At 30.7% G+C, this 22,505-nt stretch overlaps 2 protein-coding genes across 2 annotated transcripts; one reads left to right on the forward strand and one right to left on the reverse strand.

Annotated features, from left to right (window-relative positions):
• Positions 1-377: 377 nt before the first annotated feature.
• On the forward strand, positions 378-2,775 carry LOC111625667 (glucose-6-phosphatase 2-like). Its single transcript, XM_023368887.1, has 7 exons — positions 378-1,026; positions 1,114-1,204; positions 1,286-1,450; positions 1,523-1,638; positions 1,717-1,810; positions 1,882-2,000; positions 2,071-2,775. The coding sequence occupies exons 2-7, from the start codon at positions 1,128-1,130 to the stop codon at positions 2,580-2,582; spliced, it is 1,083 nt and encodes a 360-aa protein (XP_023224655.1). The 5' UTR covers positions 378-1,026; positions 1,114-1,127; the 3' UTR covers positions 2,583-2,775.
• Positions 2,776-15,566: 12,791 nt separating this feature from the next.
• Positions 15,567-20,487, reverse strand: LOC111625678 (protein lifeguard 1-like). Its single transcript, XM_023368894.1, has 4 exons — positions 20,451-20,487; positions 18,966-19,058; positions 16,118-16,165; positions 15,567-16,032 (listed from the first exon to the last, which is right to left on the reverse strand). The coding sequence occupies exons 2-4, from the start codon at positions 19,017-19,019 to the stop codon at positions 15,877-15,879; spliced, it is 258 nt and encodes an 85-aa protein (XP_023224662.1). The 5' UTR covers positions 19,020-19,058; positions 20,451-20,487; the 3' UTR covers positions 15,567-15,876.
• Between the last annotated feature and the right edge of the window lie 2,018 nt (positions 20,488-22,505).

The raw sequence follows: 22,505 nt of genomic DNA on the forward strand, positions 1-22,505 counted from the left end.
GGGACCCACCGTCTTGGCCATCGAACCCAAAACGTGCGGGTCGTAAATATTGGAATCCGTCGCCTAACGACGCGCTGGAAAGTTTTTGTTTTCATCCAACGAAATCGCAGTTAAGGAGGTCGTTTATCGGTGTCGAGGACGCTCGACCTTGGAACCGTGACGCTCTCCCTCCACGATCTTTACACTTTAAACCCTTCCTCTTCTCGTATCGATAGCGTTTCTTTCCGGGGCTCTTTTTTCCTCGTGCTTCTAACGTGTGACGCCGCCATAGGCGGTGTATCTTTTAATTCTCTAACGTCTCCGACCTTCGCTTAGTCGTGTTCCGCGTCTTCCGAAAACATCCCACAGACGGTCGTAACCGTGGCCTCGAGCCAGAGAGAGGCTATCACGAGACCTCCGCGTGCGGGCGAGTGTTTCCGTCACGTGCGCCGAGCGGCGAAGTGACGTCGGCGGGAGAAAGTGCGTCCGGCGGTCGACGTCCAAAACATTTCGCAACTCGTGTTTGTTTTCCGACCGATGCGGACGTAAACAAACTTCCGGAATCGATCTCCCCCCCTCTCCTCCTAGTCGCTTCCGCCCGAACGTCCTCCAAAAAGTTTTCCGGTCCTCTTCCGGAGAGAAAGCGGAAGTGAATTCGATCTTGCGGCCACATTTATTAACGACGTGAATGTAAATAACGCCGGATCGATCGATCGATCGCCGTCGTCGGGCGAACCGCCAAAATTTGTGGTAAACACTACCGTATCGATCGGCGAATGCGCGCGCTTACGCGTATCGTGTGCCTAGGACGTCGTCGTCGGCTCGACCAATAAGGATCCGATGCGGTTATCGATGCCACCGCGATCGAAAGTAGGGGGGCGGGCCATCCCTGGCAACAGCTCACCTTTGAACGCGTAAAGGTTATCTCGTTGGAGTTGTTTTCCTGCGAGATAACGATTCGTTTTTTAATCGCTCGCCGTTATATAAACGTCGTCGAATCCGTAGGAGCTCAATTCGCTTCTTCGTTCCATCTCTCTCAGACTCCTGGTGAGTATCTCTCCGTCAGCCGGCCTTGCGGCATTTTTCCTACCCGATGCCTTCTTATCGATCGTTTGTTGTTTTTTTTTCTTTCAGATCGACTTTTATAGATGGAGACCGTCGTGTCCGATGCTATGGACCTCGTTTACGAGAATAGCGTTTCTGTTATCCACTCTCTGCAGATCAGGTACGAGTCCGAGATAAATTATTTTCTTCCGGCCCGGGTTAATTTCCTCGCCCCGCGCTAACTCTTGGCGATTTTTTGCAGATTTCAACAGCAGAGTGGACTCTTTTTCCTCATATCCAATGTATTTGATCCTCGGTATGCCTTTCTGTTTTTGACTCCTTTGATTCTGTCTTTCGATCGATCCCTGGGAAAGAAAATCCTTTTCGTCTCGATCGTAGCCGAATGGTCCAACCAAGTTCTGAAATGGTGAGTGATGGTCGAAAGGAAACGCCTTTCCCTTTCTTCCCATCTTTTAATTCGTTGTCTTCTCTACCTTAGGATGCTGCACGGAGAACGACCTTACTGGTGGATCCACGAGACGGGCGTGTACAATCGTACCGGCTCTCGACTACCCGATATCCAACAGTATTTCCTCACCTGCGAAACGGGACCCGGTGAGTGTAACTTTTCTCGTATCTTTTGCCTTTTTGTCTCTAAGTAAATTAACGCGGCGATTTCCGGTTATTTTGTAGGTAGTCCCTCGGGTCACGCCATGTGTTCCGCTTCTGTCTGGTACGTGGTGGTAGAGTCTCTTCTCCGTAAAGTCGGGGCCATTAATAAGAACAGGTTAGCATTGTTTATCTTTTGTTTCTTCTCGTCTCGATTTGGCATTAAAAAACGTTTATATTTTTCCGTAGCAACGTGCTGTCGTCCATGTGTTGGTCCACTTACACACTTGCGTTGGCCGCCGTCAGCCTGTCTAGAGTTTTCCTCGCCGCTCACTTTCCTCATCAGTGCGTTCTAGGAATTTCAATAGGTAAAGTGTTTTTGTCCGGCTTTCTCTGTGAACTACGAAAGAAGTTTGCTAACCGTTCTTTCGTTTTCAGGTGTGTTGGTGGCCATGGCTGCGGGCAAGATCGACTTGGACCGACTAAAACTGAAGCATTACGTTTTGATGACTATCGGACTATTCTCCAGCGCTTTGGGCACCTACGCGGTTCTGAAGATGATGGGCATGAACCCCATGTGGTCGGTGGACAGAGCAGTCAAATGGTGCGCCAAACAAGAATACATTCATTTGGATACTACTCCCTTCTTTTCCATGACTCGCTACTGCGGATTCGCCCTGGGCATGGGGCTGGGATTGAGTTCTCCCCTATTTGCACGAGTGTCCTCCGTAAAATTCCCTCCATACGCTAAAGCGGCGTGCGCCGTTTTGGCCTTGAGCGTGGCTAAATTGTCCGAAAGAATCGTCCTCCCTAAAGCCAACGTATATCTCTTTTACGGTCTAGCCTTCGCACTCAACGTCGTCTTGTCTTACGTCTTCTTAGCCGTCGTACCCTTCGTCGTCTTTCGGTGTTGGTCCGTTCTCGACAGAAAAACAAAAAAGGTCCTTTGAGAGCTTTGGAAAGGCCAGATGAAGATCCCACCGGACCTATGACGTCCGCTAATAAGAAACGAAACGTCGAACATTTTGTACAAAGCCATTCATTTGTAAATAGTTTCACTTTATTCACGTCATTTTGTACGTATTCGCCATTCGTGATACTATGAATACTTTTTCGGTTTTAATAAATTTGTTTTTAGTTATATGTTTTCTTTTTTCTGTGTTTGGTGGTGACATCTAGTATCGAAGTAAACTATTTTCCGACAGAATCGGGGTTGCTTACGTATTGTGACATGTAATTGCGATAACTTCGGCCGCAACCTCTCTAGTATTTTGTGGCACGCGTACGAATAATAAATATGTTATCATTTGATAAAAGGGATCCATCTCGTATTTTCGTCTTTGGATCGATTGAAATAACAACGTATGGAGTTTTTCCGTTGTAATTACATTGCGAAGAAAAATTGTCGACCAACACTATTGTTTTCGCCTTCAAAATTCTGTATTAAGATCGCTGTACTATCGAAATTTGTTTATGATATTGAAGTAATTCATTTAAAATTATGAATGAATTTTTATCTTTATGAAAGAGAGAGTTTCTTCTGACATATTCATGCTACCAGAGAACGTTTACTCAATCTTAATTCTTCCGTTAAAACATTTATCGCTTTATGAATACCATAAATAGAAACGAAACGTACAAGAAATTTTGAAATAAATGTAATAAACTGCGTAAAATTTAATGAAATAAACGGACGTCCACTGAAGTTCAACCCTTCCCCCTTGTCCGACTGTGGGAATGGTCGCAACTCCCTCACTCTCTTCGGGTGTGGACGTCATTTATGAACAGCTCCTAATTGTTTTTGTTCTCATAGTTAATTTATTTTTTGAAACTTTTACTTTGATCCCGTTTTAGTATAAAATTTATGGAAATAATACTTAATAGTTTACAAGTGAGATGAAAGTATTTCTTCCATAGTGAATAAAACCTGCCTAAATTGAAAAAATATTCAATATTGTGCCAGTCTGGTTTGCACAGGTTTACTTATATTTAATATGATGAAAATAAAATGGCAAAGATCTGTTGTTCTATTTTCTTTATATATATTTTATGTTTAATATTATACATCCCTTTCACTTCCACATCTAATAATTTTTATTTGCAACAAGGGAGAAGCTGAATAATAACCCTGTTTTGTTGGAAATTTTGCAGGGAAGTTTGTTTATTAGTGGGATAGATGTTACTAAATTTTGGTGATTGAAGGTGGAAGGGGTGGGAAGATAAAGGGGGTTATGTGTATCTCCAGTAGTATTGGACTTGTCACCAGCATTTACAATCTTTTATAAAACCCATCCCTACCCTGAAAATTCACTTTTGGTGCACAATATGAAATGAATCCTTTTAACTCATTCCTCCCCAAACTTTTCCTGCTGGGAATCAGTAATTTTTCTTTAGACCCATTTGGAACTTGTACATGTTACTGAATAAATAAGATGCTAATTATGCAGATGATGTTACATTTGTGATTATTATGCAATATTACATAAGAAGATATTTTTAAAATTATTTTTTATTAGAAATTTATAACTTTTTAACTATTTCATATTTTAATTTTCAAGTTTCCATAGATCGGTATAGGGTTGTGGACCACATTTTAGGAAGTATTTTCTCGTCACAGATAGGATCGGACCTTCAATTGAAAATGAGAAGTATTACACTGGAATGAAAAACTGAATGATGCAATTGGAAGAATTAATGCCATTAATGATAAGTATATTCATATCCTTTGATTTTTCCAATTATTATTGTTACAGAAATATTCTACAGTTTATTCATTAACAATAAAAATAGAAAAATATATATTTTTAATTGTTGAAAAGGTATGCAATGTTTAATAAAAATATATAAAGTTTGTCCAAAATTTTGATGAATAATAAATTATTTTTTTGCCAAAGGTTTAGTTTCTCCAACATTGTGATTATAACCATAAATAAGAGAAAGATATATTATAAGTTATGAGAATTTGCAGTCAGGACTTGATTTAAACATGGTGGGGTCTCTAGAAGCTAAAGGACTCAGGCATTCATTAAATTAAAATGGTTATTGCAAATGTTTTTAATCATTTTATAATAGTGCTCAAATACAGATAGTTTATCATTTAAATTGCAAAAATTTTATTTTCAACTGAATATTTTGTTTAATAAATGTAGAATATGGAACATTCATAAAGGATAAAACCTTTATTGTTACCTTTTCCTTCCCATCGTTTAAATTTATTTTATTTACAATATTATTGTGATAGTGGCAAAACACCAGAGGACTTTTTACCATTTTTGCATGTTTGTTGTGGAGGCATTAGCCTATGAAGGTCGTTTTTTAATTTTCGATGGACATGCAATGACAGGAAGGGAAAGGTAACGACAAAGATTTTATCCTTTATGAATGCTCCATATTCTACATTTAGTAAATGTTAAATTACATTGGCCACATTTTAACTTGTTATTTTATGAACATTTTGTATTTTACTGCATTCCCTGATTCACTTATCTATTATTATTAACTACTATCCTGTCTTGAGAATATTTTTTCTATAGGATCCGACACAAAGACCCTGGGATGGTGTAATTTTGACTGTAAGACTAGTACATTGATATTTCATGCATGCTTATGATTAGACAGCGGACATCTAGGCCCTTAAAAGTGGCGTTTTAGGCACTTAAAATAAGCTCTTAAATTGCGTCGTTTAGGCTTTATAAACAAAAAATAGGCGGTTAAAATTTGCACAATGAACAAATAACCTACTTATCAGGACAATGAATTTTTTATTTAACATATGTATTTCAAACAAAAATGCACGTATTCAGAATGATACAAGCACAAAAATAGACAAACAATTATCTTTATATTTTTTATTTGCTCTGTTTCCCATAGTTAGCTTCATAATATATTACAAGCACTTTTTCCAAATTTTCAATAGAAAAGTTGCAACGTTTTTCACTGAGAATTAATTTATAAGCAGAGAAAAAGCATTCCACATCTGAAGATAATGGAGTTTTTCAACCTTGGAAGAAGAGGAACTGGGAATTCACTTTCAGTTTTGCTCTTCTTTCCTGCCAAAATATCAGCCACAACAAACAAGCACTTTAATCTAAGTCTCTTTTGAAGCACTCTTTCTTCACTTTTTTACAGCAGTGCCTGTGCATCACAAAGTTTCTGGTTTCCTCTGTTGAGGAGATCAATTTGTTCATATATAGGTTTCCCACTACTTCCAAGAGCAGTAATATTATCTGCAATGAATGTGAAATAACACTTGATGTACACCAACTTGTTCTGAACATAAATGTCATTCAAAATTTTCTTGGCTTTAGTTACACAAACTGCATTGTCCGCTAAAGTGGCCAGAAGTTTTTTGATATCGAAGAAATGTTCACTGTAGTAGTTAGTACAAAATCTTAGCCATGTATATGCCAAGGAAAAAATAGGCATTTGCCTAAAATCCGCTGTCTAAAAATGACAAATAAAGCATCTCTAACGCTATATTTATTAAATAAAAGTATTTATTTTAAAATATTTCATATAGTTTTAATTTTATTACTATAAAATTGCATCAGGGGGTGTAATTTATTTCTGTTATTATTGCATTCTAATTTTTTCTGCTTGGGATATGCATCCACTGGGACTTAAATATAAGTAATCAATAATAATAAAAAAATGAATTTGTCTGATTGCATTTTCAGGAAAAAAATGAAACTTAAGCAGTTTAATTTAAGAATTAAAGTAAACCTTTGCGGAAAATGAAACGAAAAATTAATAAAAACTTTTTAAAAATATGAAAACAGACTAAACTTTGTGTTTTAGGCAAAAATAGGCAGCAACGTCAAAATAAGCATTTTTAGGCATTATAAAATACCATTGTTTCGGTCTAAATGTTCATGAAAAGTGTTCATACAAAATCTTAGCCATGTATATGCAAAGGAAAAAATAGGCATTTGCCTAAAATCCGCTGTCTACTTATGATTATGCATTTTATGCTAAAGTGAATGAGAATGATGCTACAGACCTTAACATAGACACACATTTACATTGTCTTCGTGCAGTGCATAAGTTTAAATTTTACATAGGATCATTCTATCACTTGAGTCATGAGGTTATTGGATAAATATTCAAAATTGCTCCCTATTAGCTTTCTTAAATGAAAATTCAGTAATCAAGACGGTCTAAATTAGCTATTTAGATTCCTTAGCCAAAATGGCTAAAAAATTAGAATCATTCTTGACTCATTGCAGACTTCCATGTCAAGAAAGACACTTCAATTTTCAACAAGGAAAATGACAACAAGTATATTCCACATAAATTTTAAATAACAATAATGAAACACTTTTTACATGACATTATTATTTATTGCAAATTGTCCATCCCTTTTCCCCTTTTCCCTCTCACAAAGTGACATGGTCTTGATGTTCTAGTCTTTCAAACTATTCTATTTTGAGCTATTTTTCATTTAACTGTGCTCCTTTAAATCTTTTGTGACTTACTCTATTTTTCGTAGTTCCTAAGTCTAAGTCTTTAATTCATTTAATCAATTCATCTTTTCCTCTTTTATCCACATGCCCAAGTTACCATGTCCTTTTCATAAAACTTCTTTCTAATATACCTTACATTAAAATTATCCTTTAAGTGCTTATTCTTAATCTTATCAGCTAAGGTAACCTCAATATCTTGTTATATTTTCAATGTCTTTCTGACCAATATTTGAGCTACTATCTAAACCTGTACAGTAATATAGAAGCTCAGTAAATGTTTAAAGAATTCAGAGAATCCAAAAATCCATACAAAGCATTCTGTAAACTGTAAGTAAACATTATAATTTAATACTATATTAAAATCAGTGAAAGTGAAATGTGAGTATTACATTGTAAATGTCATTTAAACCTGGGAATGATTTGACACCTAGATAAACATCATAAAAGTATAAATAATTATTATAAAAATGGAACATGCACAAATTTATCTTTAGACATCTCAAGAACCTGATGTATTAATACTAAACATAGGGTTAGGTTCCAAAAGTTAAAAGTAATCTTTTTCATTACTGAGAGAAATAAGTTCTCTTTTAACTGTGAATGCTTTAAAAATGTATTACAGGTTAATATTAATTTTAGTTAAACAAAGGCATTTTCTTTTAAATTGTCATCATCTGAGCTTCTTGTTTATCTTGATCAGAAATATCAGCATAAACATTTTTTATGTATGACAAAATAAAAATATGTTATTAATCGATAATTTGTTCTAGCAGGTTGCATTTGTTTAATCAAGACTGAGCAATTGTTTTTCCAGAATTTGTGTTCAAACATTAATTATTTGAGTTGGGAATAGTTTGAGTATCGAGATACTGCTGTATTTCATTCATCATTTTTATGAATGATTACTTACATACAAATATGAAGATTAATCCATAAAAACAAAACACAGTGACAGTCTTAAATGCTAAAGTCTGAAAGTATTGATATTGACATCTGGTTGATAGTGCAATTTTTCTCTTCTTTGTCCTTGCTTTCCTATCAGTTTTCATTAAACCTGACAAAAGGCATAAAACAAATTGAAAATTTCAATATTCTAAAATCCACGGACAAATTTGAGATAACACACATGCTTACTTAAATAAAGAAATATTGAATAAAGGCATTTTCACTTAAAAGTTGTGAAATTTTATGAGGAATATTTCTTAATCTTAAGTCATCCAAATTTCTATTCATGTTAAAAGTGACTTTATTGACAAATAAAGTCATTTTTAACATGAATGAGCTTATTTACTTTCCTATCCTTTAAATAATAATTCAAAAAATATTTTAAAGATATATTATTTATAGTATTTCAATTATTTCATCAAAAATTTTTTTTTGAAGCTTTTAAAATTTAATTTTGTATTAAAACAGATATTTGCTTGTTGGAAAACAATCTCATTTCTTTTAGAATATTTGTCACAAACTTGGGTGTTTGAAGAAATGAATAAAAAGTACAAAAAAGATGAAGTAGAATTTCTCAACGTATATAGGTCTTTGTCATCTTTAACAACAATTATTCATTTATATATCTCATGCCTATGATTTCTACCATAATTTCATGTTATTTCACTTTCTAGAGTTAGTGGTAGTATTTTTAACTATATATAAACACACACTGGTATGCAAAACTTAAGCAACAATTGTTTTATGCCATATCTCTGCAAGAAATCATCTGGGAGACACATGAAATTCAGAATACAGAGACAGTATTTTGTACTTAAAGGATGAAGAAACCATACTAGTGTAAAAATGAATAGAATACATACAGTATTGAATTAAAGCCTCCTTGTTATTGTAATCTTGCACTCTGCATGCTTACTACACACATTTACCTTCACCTGCCCTCAAGTCACCTGTGATGTGGACTTCCTGAATGGAAATCACCTTTCTACTGAGTTGGGTGTCTATTGTACTAATCACAACAAGCCCTTTTCTACGATTTTCATGGCTGTCTGCTTAAAAATTACATTCTTGGTTAAGTTTTGCACACCCGTATATATAAGTTTGTTATGCTTCTCAAGCAATTCATTTATTTCAAAACTAAATTATCATGAATTTTTTTTCTTCTTACTTAATTAAGAAATGAAATGATTATACTTAGAATAGTCTGGAATGATAGCATTGTTTGAATTTTTCTTTTTCACATTCAGATCTATATGCACAGATATATTTTAACCTTTACAATGGAAACAATCATGTTTGATCACCAAATCAATTCTGTACTATTCAGGGAACTTATTTCGTAACTTTCCACTCCCTCAGTATGATTGAGATATTCATTATTTTGAATAGTTTTCACCTGAGTTCATCATAGATAACAAAATTTTAAACACAAAAGGATTTCTTGCAAAAGCAGAGACATCCCTGTTTTTTACGCAGTTATGGCTACAGAAAAATATTAAGCTAGAGCAGACATTCAAAAACAAATCCTATATAATTTATAGATGATCAAATACTCATATCAATGTCAATTCATATCTGTATATCTTTATCTAAATGAAGTTTTTTGATATAATTATTAATATATCATTAAATAATATGTTTTAAGTCTTATACCTAAAAAGATCAGCAATAAACTGAGATTTCTGATTTGTTCAAACCAATTCTAATATCTTGGAAAAAATAAGCTAAATAGAAAAAGTGATAATTACAGTTTTGAATTTGAGTGGTAGCTGATTTCACAGCTATGCATTAGTATGTTATGGTCTTATTTATATCTTTATATGGAATTACTTAAAGAGTCTTGAATGTCTTCTACTTGATATGTCTTTTTGACATATTAGGCTTAAGTACAGAAAATAAGGTAAAATAAACTTTATGGCAACTATGATCTTGGATATACATGATGGACAAATGACATTTTATTATATGAGTAAACAGAGATATACAAGTAGGAAATTTCATCAAACAACATATATTTATTATTCATATTTTCAATATTACAATTAATTATCATTATCATCAATTATTTCTACATACAAGAACTGAAATTATATAAAATTACATTATACTATTTCTATTATTTAAATATTATTTTTAATCATTTGGTTTTGTTATTAGTTTTAAAAATTTATGAGAAACATTAATTATAATATTGGATTATTACTAATTTATGTATCTAAACACCCAAAAGTTTAGTCACCATTTAATGATGCTTAATATCTACATTTTTAATAGATGGATAGCACTCCTATCTCTAGTACCAAGTTATAATAATTGTTAAAAGAAATTTGAACAATTATAACTTGATCATTCAAATTAATATTTAATAATTTTTCATTTATTTCTTTGATTATTCTATAACAAATTTTTATGCAGTTCATTGAAATTCTTTAAATATAACTTTCAGATAATTATGTAAAATATTATAGGCATTTTATACAAATGCTTCAAGTATACTTGTACGGTATTTCTCAAAATTGTAGATAAATACAAATTTCCCACAGATAATGTCAAGTAACAATTTACCTTTTATAGATTATACGAATAATCTATCCAACCATTAGGACCATTTAAATTCCATTTTTTTATCACTAGGTTATTTGCATCATTTGTTTGTCCATGACATGTGCTCATATGCAAGACTATAGTGTAAATATAAGTTAAGGAATAAGTGACAGTTTTCTTTCCACAATGATAAAACATTAATGTACAATACCTTTTAAAATTCCAGTAACAAAAGCTTTAGCAATATTAGATATTTCTCCACTTGATAACAGATAATTAATCATATTAGTATCTCCAGCTGAAAACACATTTATATACCTGTATGTTTTCTGGTATGGAAATTAATTAAATTATTATTTTCGTCAAAATTTTATAATGTTGAAATTTGTCAAATTTAATAAACGATAGTGCCTAACACTTCCCTATAGAAAAATTATTTAGTAACTAATTAAATATGATTGCAGAAAAGTAGCCCAATGTAATCCAGTAATTGTTTGGCTTTTGGAGGACAACTACGGGTAACCCCCGTATAACACAGGAGTTACGTTCCAAAAAATTGCTGTGTTATGCTAATCCATGTTATACGAAACAAAGAACTAGTGCGAAAAGGGGGGTTATGTTCCAAAAATTAAAAAACATGCTGTTAAATCCTTATTTAAATCGGATTTATTATTCATTTTTTCATAGGTAAAATATTTATTTAAGTAAATATTTTACCAGAGGATTATTCATCCTATATGACAATCTCAGCATGAGCATCATCAACTGGTAACAGATTTTGGATGTTTGTTAATAGAGGTTGCTCTGCTGTTTGTAGGCATTTAGGAACAACGGTGAAAGAAAGATGGTGGCGCCCGCACTATCGATAGTATCGTGTTGGAGGAATCTATAATTTAAAATGAGCTTTTAGAGGGAAAAGAAGGGTCCCAATTGTAAAATTTAACCATTAAATGGATTATTTGTTCAAAGAGCATTCAAAGTAGCCACAGAAACAATTAGAATGTTCGCATGGAGTTATGCGGAGGTATAAAAGAACGCACCCTTTTTTACATTTCATGTTGTACGAGGGTTTTACCCAATTCCCGAACAGTGTTAGAGTACCCATGCTATAGAAGTGCCATGTTATACGGGGGTTACCTGTACCTCAATTCTTAACTCTTCCAATTTTTGAGTCACAACACAGGCAGGCACATTGTTATGGTGGAACAGGATTCTCGTTTTTTTCCAATTCAAAACATTTTATCACTAATTATGATCATTCGTCTAGAAGGTCAGCATAGTATTTTCCAGAAATAGTTTCACCCTGAGAAATATTCCTTTGCATCCCAAAACATTCAACAACATTTGATGGTGCCATCTGTTATGATATTTTAAAAACTTTTTATATTTTTAATTATTATAAAATTGCAAAAAGCTTAATTTTGAGAGTATGGATGGATTTTATAAAAAGTTGTAAATGCTAATAACTAGTAAAATCATCATTAAGTTCAACCCTACTAGAGATACACATGACCCCTTTATCTCCCCACCCTCAACATTTAATCACCAAAATTTAATAACATTAATTCCCTAATAAACAAATCTCCCTGAAATTTTCAACAAAAAGCACAGGAATTATTAAGTCTCAAAGTGGGTGAACAAAATCTTGCCCCCCACACACTAACATTCATACATACAGAAATTACTCCTGAATTTTTTTGCATTTCTTGATATTTTAAGGTGTCCTGATTCCAAAAATGTAAAAAACTTGGGAGTCATTTTTTTGACTTATTGCCATACTTTCCCTCTGTTACGTATAATAGCCAGGAAAGTAAAAATGGATGGCAAGCTTCCCAGCTGATGGAATGAATTTTGACTTCCTTGGAGGCAGAGACCCCATGATGGGTCCACTGTTTTAACTTCTCCTTGGTCTGGTGTGTAATAGTGAACTAAAGTCTAATTCATTATTAAAAAGCAATGCAAAAATTCCATTGGATTTTTGGTAAACTTGTCTAAACCAACCTGAGAAAATTGACATCAAGTGCATTTCTCTGTAGACAGTAATTGCAGCACCCATCTTACAGAGTGCTTTTGTAAATCCAGTTCCGCCATTAAAATAAAAAAATATCTATTCCTTCGTTATGCTCATCATCATTGCTATCTGTCAATTTCAGTTGTTGGTTATTCATAACAAGATCATGCATTCTGTTGATCATTACTGTGTAGTGACTGTCTTTTGGATGCCCACTGCATGGATCATCATCAACACTAGTTTTTCCTCTCTTGAACTCATTTACCCAGTGCCAAACAGATGCATATGAAGGGAACTCCTTACACAATTTATTTATAATATCTTCATGGATTTCTTTTGCCAACAATTTTTTTAGAAAATACTTTGACTGTGCAATATTTAATATTTTCCTTTTTTTTAAAAAAAAATTCACATTGACTATTAGTCACTATTGCTTAAATGAAGCAAAATATCAGAAAAAACAAGCAATTATTTATTGTGATAGTCATAATGCGGGGCTGAAATTTTTAATTTATAGAAAAAAATCACTGACTTTCAGCTCAAACTTCAGTCCAAATAACTATATATTCCAGTCCAGACTGGAAATTTGTATATCGTTAATTGGAGTTTCTGATCCCTAAGCTTTCCATATCTGATCTGGATTTTAGTGGTGTCTTTGCCCCTGTACATCATACTTTGCCTGATAACAATCAAGTCATGCCAATCATCTATCTAACTCTGTTCTTGATAAAATGTTGAATTGAAATCACATGACTTCCAGTCCAGACTTGAAGTTTGTGTATAGTTTATTGTGGTCTCCAGCATCTGATCTTGATTTTCATCTATCTAATTCTGTTCTTAAGATTAATGAAGGATAGAGACAGATGACAGTGGAAATATTAATATATAGGTACTACAATTTGAAAATTGGAGCTCATTGAAACATTACAACTGATATTGCAGGCCATAGTTGGGGACTAGCCAATTTAGAAATGAGGCTTTATCCAGCCTGCATTGCTTCTAGATGATTTTTTAAAATATTTTACTTGGGATTTAACAAATATTATAAATACATAAAAATATATTTTAATCAACAGAACATACCCTTACATAAGAAGTTATACCCATAGATGGAGATAGTAAAAGTTTGCAATACTTTTCAACCCACTCTCACATACATCTGAACACCATTACACTCACTACAAACATATTACTAAGATTTCAAATATTGATCAGTAGAATTTTTGGTATTTGATGCATTTGAACATAGGTATATAACTGCTTTTTCCTGATCTATACTCAAGGCTGTAATTAAAAATTATAAATTCTGACTGCATGACCACTCAGTTTTTAAGTAGCCATGATGGTTTCAAAGATTTACATTCATTTATCATTCATAAACACACTTCACACCAATAATCAAACATTTTGTTAATAAATAATGATATTTATTAACAAATATTATTTCAAATGATAAGATTAAATCTGACAAAATTATCAAACAAACATTGTTAAAAGATAGTATTGCATTTTGTTTGATTATTGGTGTGAAGTGTGTTTATGAATGATAAATGAATGTAAATCTTTGAAACCATCATGGATACTTAAAAACTGAGTGATCATGGAGTCAGAATTTATAGTTTTTAATTACAGCCTTGAGTATAGATCAGGAAAAAGCAGTTATAGCAGTTAAGGAAAGTGGTTATTTGAAATAATAACCATTTTCCTTGCAGTAACAGCTCCATATAGGATATTTTCCATATTTCAACACATGAAACTTAACAATAAAAGAATATTGCAAGTCTTTGGACAGATTTGTTTAAATAAGTATTTATTATCTAAAGAATGCTACAAATTACAGGCACTTGTATTAACAGTCAAACATGATTCTTTCATTTAATTATAGGTGCAATATAACCAAATGTATTGTGATGAGTTACTTTTCATTCATTCACTTGTCTTACTGCTTTCTATACTCTTTGAATGCTTCAAATCATGTCTGATTGTTGTTCATTTTTCTTCTTCAAGGTTAGGCCTAGATTTTTTTCTTTTCACTGGCTAGCTAAGACCTCTATGAGTCTGTACTGTATTTGCCTCAGGGAATACATGCAAGATTTCTATTTTGGGAATTCAAATCAATCATCACTTATGTAGTGATACAAAATTTGTAACTGTATAAAGGGTGCATACATAAAGTCAATCAATTAACAGTCACTATATCAAAGTATCAAATTTAACTACACAAGAAACAGTCTATTATTTCAATCTTAACACTATAATGCAGTCTAACCATCAATTATTTGTATAAATATGATGTTTTTTTCTTGTGGAATAAGAGTGTGACTAACAAACAAATAAACAATGTAACTTGACATTAGAGGTAACGTTAGGCGCCATCTCTTAATTAAATTAATAATTATAATTAAATAAATTTATAGCCCGATATTAAGGTGATCGTTTGGTGATTTAAACAATGTAACAGTTTTTTTGCACATTAATAAAATAACTCATGTGCAAAAAAAGCACTAACCAACTTTAATATAATGTTATAAGAATGTTGTAACTACCTCTTAAGTTCCTTAGTATATATCAGTCTCAAAAGTTTGTTTACTTTTATAACAATTTTCCAAATTTTTGCTGATTATTTTCAATCAATATATCTTCACACAATCATTCAAATTCACCAAAACAAATTTTTCATAAACAACCTAGCAAAAATATTTATTACCTAAGCATTTGAGATGTAATGTATAACTATAGCAATTCACTAAATTTTTGTATAGTGTATCAAATTTCAGACTTATGTCTTATGTTGATATTCATTATGGTAAATTAACAAACTTAAGTAATTTGTTAAATTTTAAAAAAAAAATTTTAATTAATAGTAATTTTTTCAAATGAAAAATCTTGGCTAATTCACTAATGTAACTGGGTGTATATTTACAAAATGTCAATATATTTTATATTGCAGTTTTCATAGAAAAATAGAAAGTTCTGAAATATCTAATGCATATTAAAAATCAAGTGTTTGAAATCTGTATATGAACAGTTTATAAAAATTACATTCTGTATTTTTATTTAAATATGTTATATGAAAGGTATCAAAAATAGAAGATTTTACTTCTGTAATTATTATATATCAACTGTTTTGTGGTATTTATGAATTTTTATGCATTGTAAAATCACTTAATAGAATAATAATTTATATTTTAGAATTTTACAAAATGTAATTGTGTATATTTCTTGAATTATTATAAATTAAAAAAACTGTGATTATGAATTGATTATAAACTCAGTTACAAATTATTCACTTGTTGAATTGGCAAATATTTGAAGAATCATTAAAAAGAGGTTAATAATATCCAAATACAAGTTGAGAACAGCAAAAATGTATTCTTCTGGTGAAATTGCATATTTAAGTTTTCCTCCAAGCATCAACTGAGTATCAAAGATAATGTACTGAAATTGTATAAATATTTTTATCTAATTAATTAATTCATTTTTAGTTTGTTGTAAATAAACTTTAAAAAAATTTATTATTTACCAAAGAGAAAAGGAGAGCACCAATAGAAGCATAGACCAGATTCAAAATCTAAAATATTAATGAAATCTGAATTACTAACATTTTACAATTATGACAAATAAATTACTTTTTAAATTAGACTAGTTTAACAAATTTTGAAATCAATATAATATACTTTATCTGTCTGTTATAGTCATTAATTTTAGAATTCATATATAGTAAAAATAAGTAAAATCAATTTACAATAAAACCTTGCTAATTTGAACTTTGCTAAATTTCAAGTTAGTAATCATTCAAACTGCTATTTTTATTTGTGTCTTTTTCTTAAATAATGAATCTCTAAATTTAACAAAATTGTCAGTAGATAAATTCATTTTTGAGTATGAATTCATCTGTCTGACTATATTTTGATCTAATTAATTTAACTTTAAAATTTTTTAGGATTAGCTGGTTTTTTTTTTTAAAGACCAAATTAGTAAATGTTGGCAGTGACAAAAAACAATGCTACTGTATTCAAACCATTGTTTGTGTTCATTTAAAGTGGACAATAAAATTTTACTTTAGATAAAGTGTACTTTTCAGACCATACAATATGCATTTGAGTAAGCACCTAACTAATTCAGACTAGGCTTTCTCACAATTATTCTGAATTAGTGAACTCCTACTATGTACTAAAACATGTGTTGTTTTCTCTTAAAAGTTATATTTGTACACAGTATTCATATTATGCAAAGAAACAAAGCAAGCAATTAAAGAAAAAATGACTCAATTTAATTTATTTAAATATTAAAATGAATATATTCTCTGAAATCAAAATTTATTCAAGGTATTTGAAATATTTTCAGGAAAAGTATTTCCATCTTTGGTTACCTATTTTAAACATGATATTTGTTCTATTGTCTAAACATCATTTCAGAATAAATGATGTTGGATAGTTAACATTAAAAATGGTAGATTCTATATTGGGTTTATTATAAGGAAAACTTTTTAATCAGACATATAATTTTGATAAAATAAAAGAATCAACTAAAAATTTTTAAACAACATATTTTTACTATGTTGATTGTAAATTTATTTTATTATTTTATCATAAAATTAATTTATCTCAATCATCATAACACATTCATAAAAATTTTACTTACAAAATAATACATTACAAGGTAAAGTCCATTTACAGGTTATTTATCTATGAACAACCATTTAAGATTATTATTGTGCTGGAAATAGCATAGTAAAAATGGAATATCATAAGAATTTCTGTCGCATTTTTAGATATGAGTGGCAATTGGAAAATGAATTCTGATTGACCATAAAAAACACAAAAACAACGTTTTGGATATCCCTTCATTGTCAAAAGTTTACACACACCCATTTGTCTACTTTTCAACATAATCATCTCCAACAGTGAAAAACCTTCTTATCACAACATTTTTATCCTCTTGTCTGCTGCCAGATACTTAACCAATTTTTCACAATCTTTGTTTCATTCATGTTGAATCATTTTCCCACTGAAATGCCTTCAAATGCAAAAGTAGGCTGAAAGTCAGCAAATTCAAGTTCAAGACTATAGGATAGATGATGAAATATTTTCCATCAGAATTGTTCAGCAGTAGGCTTGTTTGAACAACAATATTCAATAGTAGCCTATACTGTCATGAATTTAATAAAGTGCAGAGAGCTTTGACTATGTTATTTGTTTTGAATGGGCCTCGTAGAAATTATGAAACCCTGAAAAAACTATCTGCCTTTATTGTTCTTCCATGATTTAGTAATTCAATCAGAAAACACCAAGACTCACAGCAGATTGAATTTTTAAACTTGGTTATTTTGCTGATATAATAACAATGTCTGATAAACAGTAGAATGCTGCAAATATGTTTGATGCTTCTTTCTTACCCTTTGGGACAATAATATGGTGACAAACATTGATTCATCCCATCTTTGCAGAATGTATTAAAATTTAAATCAAGAGCAAAAAAGAGGCTTCAATCATATACACTCAAATCTACATGTCTTGCAGGTACAGTACATAACAATCTCACAATATTTATTATATTCTCTTCCAATCAGATGGCCAATTAGAATAATCCAATTAGAAATATAAGATAACAATATTTTTAGTATAAAAAGTATGAGAATAGGAATCATAAGCTTATCAAATAATCCATACCAAAGATTAATCAATCATTTAATTCCATTTTAAGTATTCTGATACTGACTTTACCCAAATGATTATATTTACTTTAAAAATAAATTCAAATTTTTCTTCTTGAATTTCTAATTTAACTTTATTTTTGAATCAAGTTAAATTAGAAATTTAATTTTTAATTTAATTTTTTATTCTATGACTTCTGAAGATGGGTTTATAACACAAAAATACTTCAATAAAGAAATTATTTAAAAAAAAAAAAAGATTTCATGTCTGATTACATTTGAGAAGCTTCATGTATAAAATAAATAATAGTTAATAGTCTTTTAAATTTAGTTGTTATTAATTATAATCTGTCTAAAATTCAGATCATCTAGAAATGAAAAATTACTTTTATTCAAATGTATTAAAGGATCCTGCATATCTTATGGAAAATGGATTTCAATAAAATTGGCTAAAAATGAAATATAAAAAGATCCTCATAAACTATATATTTATATTTAAGATGTAAGAGATAAGGAAGAAAAGAGTTTGTAATTTATATTTAAAAGTTTTTATAATTTAACTTATATTTAATATACAAGATGAAACAATTGGCATTGAATATATCAAATCAAGGCTATAACTTATCAGAATGTTTTGCTGTTTATAAAAACATTAAATATTCAATTAAAAATAAAAATTAGTAAAATGTAATATTTTTAATTTAATATTACTTACTCTGTTATGAGGAAGAAATATAGCTACAAATCCAAATATAATTAGCACAATCATTGCAACAAACAGGAAGCCAGAATACAGTGTGAAATCAATCTAAAATTATAAATGTATAACATTAATAAATCATGGTTACTTTCACAATCAGAAGTAAAAAACATTTCATATTTAGAAATTGCTGAATGAAACATTTTTTCATAATAGAATCACTGTTTTAAACAGTGCCGTAACTAGCCATTCCTGTGTCCTGTGCAGGAATTTGCATTAAGGTCCCTTAATTAATTAGGTTTGGGAAAATAATAAAACAAATACATGCATTTTGGGCCCTGTGCGGGTGCACCTGTTGCACCTGCCTAGTTACAACACTGGTTTTAAATCATTTCAAACTTAAAACACAACATTAAAACTTATTTTTGGTCTATTCACAGACTATCATCCAGATAAGTGTAAATCTAGTGAATTTTTGATGATTTCCATTTACAATTTTTTGGCAATATGGTCCAGCTTTAAAATAGAATATGTCCTTTTACTGGTTTGTGAGAGTGCAGTCTTATGGCTTATGTCCTAACACATAATGTCAATACTATTAAAGCCTTGGTTATACCATTTTTGCCAGACAATATACAGTGTCTTCCTTAAATAAAACTGCTATAGAACTCAAATGTAAGAAATGCGGGTTATGCCCCCTTCTAGCTAAACATCATCAATACACGAAGTATATATTACTTATTACAACCATTTTGGAATGCAATAGAAATAGGTTTTGAATAATTAGTACTAAGTGATTAAATAAAGATTTAACAAAGCAGCATATATTGATAATGTATAACAAACATAATTAAATGTTTAAACTTTGAATTTCAACTTACAAAAAAATAAAATTAATGTTTTATTTTATAATTTAAATACTGCAAGTTTATTTATTTATATATTAGTTATTTGGAATAATTCATTAGTATAATTTTTGTATTTATATTGAACAAACTTCATCTGATTTTTTTCTGCACATCATTTCAAAATTTATAGAATCTCTTACAAGTTCCATATTTTGATTTGTCAATTTTATGAATTTCATCAGAATTTTATTTTTCATCTGTTGATTTTAGATACCAACCTCACAATCACGTGTTCTATAGAGATTTACAAGAGCAAATACATTACAGTATCTTCAGCTTGGAAATACATCATTGAAGAAAGATTTGGGCATTAAAACCCCTGAATTATGTGTCCCCCTTATAATCATATTTGGCTTATGTGTTATACTCTCATAGTTTTTATTATATATTTTCCTTATTCCCATATTTATTTGTATTTTGTTGACCTTGTATGTTTTTAAGTTTATTTTATTTATTGTTAAATAACTGATGAAAAATATAAAGTTATTTAATTCGTTTCAATTTAAATTTGTATTTAGAATACTTCAAAGTTTAAAATTTAAATGGAATGTTTTAACGTCCAAAGTGTTTTTTTAATATAAAATACACTTACCTTTGTTTGAAACGCAAAAGCAGTCAAAGCAAAGAAAACACACTGAAATATTTTATACAATAAAATTATAAGCATTGAAAATTTTTAAAAAATATTTAAATNAAGGCTACCTTGGGTGAAGACAGAAGATGCGGCCGGGAGGCAGAGAGGGTTCTCTATGTTCCACTTATTTAAGGCTACCTTGGGTGAAGACAGAAGATGCGAAGAGACTTTCCTCTCGAGCTATGTCCATCGTCTACGACTCTACATACAAGGTATATCCCCATAATTACCTATGCATGTGGCACATGGGGGTGGGCATCTAATAAAGTGCATATAAAACGGAAATTGCTCTCTTCCCAAAGAAAGGACTTATTAATCATAACTAAAGCGTATCGCACTCATCTACTGTAAGTCTTCAAGTTATCGCAAGAAAACCCCCAATTGATTTAATAATCATACAAACTCAAAAGGTACAACTGCTGAGACAGGGGAAGAACGTTCAGACGAGCTATGTTATGCTTGATAAAGAGAAGATTGAAAGGCCTGTCCCTTTTTATAAAATACCTTTTTTAACATGCAGAAATAAAATATTATTAACAAAATGCATATTTAATAAAAAATAAATGTAAAATAGTTTAAAATTTCACCTGGCTGTTATTCCTAGCATGAAAGATTCTGCTGTGGTCTATATTTAAGAAATAATTGTTTTTTATTTGTTTATATCTTAATAAAAATATCATTTGAAATAGTATAATTGGAATGATCTGAATTGATATAATTGAAGTAATGTCAATGTTAGATTAAGTCAATCGTCAATATTTCAAATGATAATGATTGATATCATTTAACACAAATTCTTCTGAACGGATACAGTGGTACATCGTACTTTAAATGCAAAATTTGCCTCGGAGTTCGAACATTGCTTCGAAGTGCAAACTTTGCGCTAAGTGAATGCAATCTGTCGTGTATCCACGTCGTCTCTCGCTCTCGTATTACGCGTGTCTTTTAGTGCTTTTTTCGTTTTATTTTTGGTGTTTGGTCATATACAACATACTTTTTTGCTGTTTGTACGGCGTTATGTCCTTTCCGAAACTCATAAAGCAAAATATGCTGGATATACTTTTTATCCGAAGACATTGCTTGGTTTTATTTAAACAAATGTGAAGTAAAAAATTTAAAATAAGCTTCAAAACAAAGAATACAATCTCGCATTATCTATTAATATGTTAAATTTCACAAATATAGTTAAATCACACATCTATGTTAATTCACTTTCCATTATTTCTAATGGGAAAAATTTATTCCGACTTGGATGGAACGAATTACATTTGAAGTACTGGTACGAGGCACCACTGTATTTTGGACTGTGAAATGATAAACGAACACAGCCTCAATTAATAGATAACCTTTGAATATCAATGTTAAATGAAAGAAATTTGTTTCATTTAACATTGATATCATCTGAAGAATTGGCAATATTTCAAATAAGTAAGGTAGACTAAGCTTAAATGTCATTTAACAAGAATTGTTATGAACAGATATTTCAGGCTATGAAATGTTAACATGAACATTTCGTGTTAATTAATATTTACAATTTAATAATTTTTAATAATAATAATATAATAATTTAAATATTATTGTTAAACAAAATTTAAAAAAATTTATTCATTTCTTATAAAAATTAAATGATAGCCTTATAGTTGTGGGTAGACTATCCTTTGTCACCAGACAATCAATATTTTTAGACTCAGACAGCCATTGTATGCGATCATTTATGGATGCACAAAACTTTTAATTCTAATAATATAGGTGAGGACTAATATCATCAGTCATCAACTATTAAAATATATTGAAAAAGTGGTATTCATTACATATTACAAATCTTTTGATTAAGGGGCTGTCCATATATTATGTCCCTACTTTTTTTGAAATTTTTACTACCCCTCTTGTCCAAGTTTCTGTAACCCCTCCCCTCTTCAGACGTTCAACAAAACTCAATTCCCCTTAAAACCTTTATGAATGATTGATACCATAAGTACAAACGAAACAAATAAAAAACTTCGAATATAATAA

The sequence above is a fragment of the Centruroides sculpturatus genome, unplaced genomic scaffold (genome assembly GCF_000671375.1).
Source record: "Centruroides sculpturatus isolate CEXI.00-Female unplaced genomic scaffold, Cexi_2.0 scaffold99, whole genome shotgun sequence".
Taxonomy (NCBI): Eukaryota; Metazoa; Arthropoda; class Arachnida; order Scorpiones; family Buthidae; genus Centruroides; species Centruroides sculpturatus.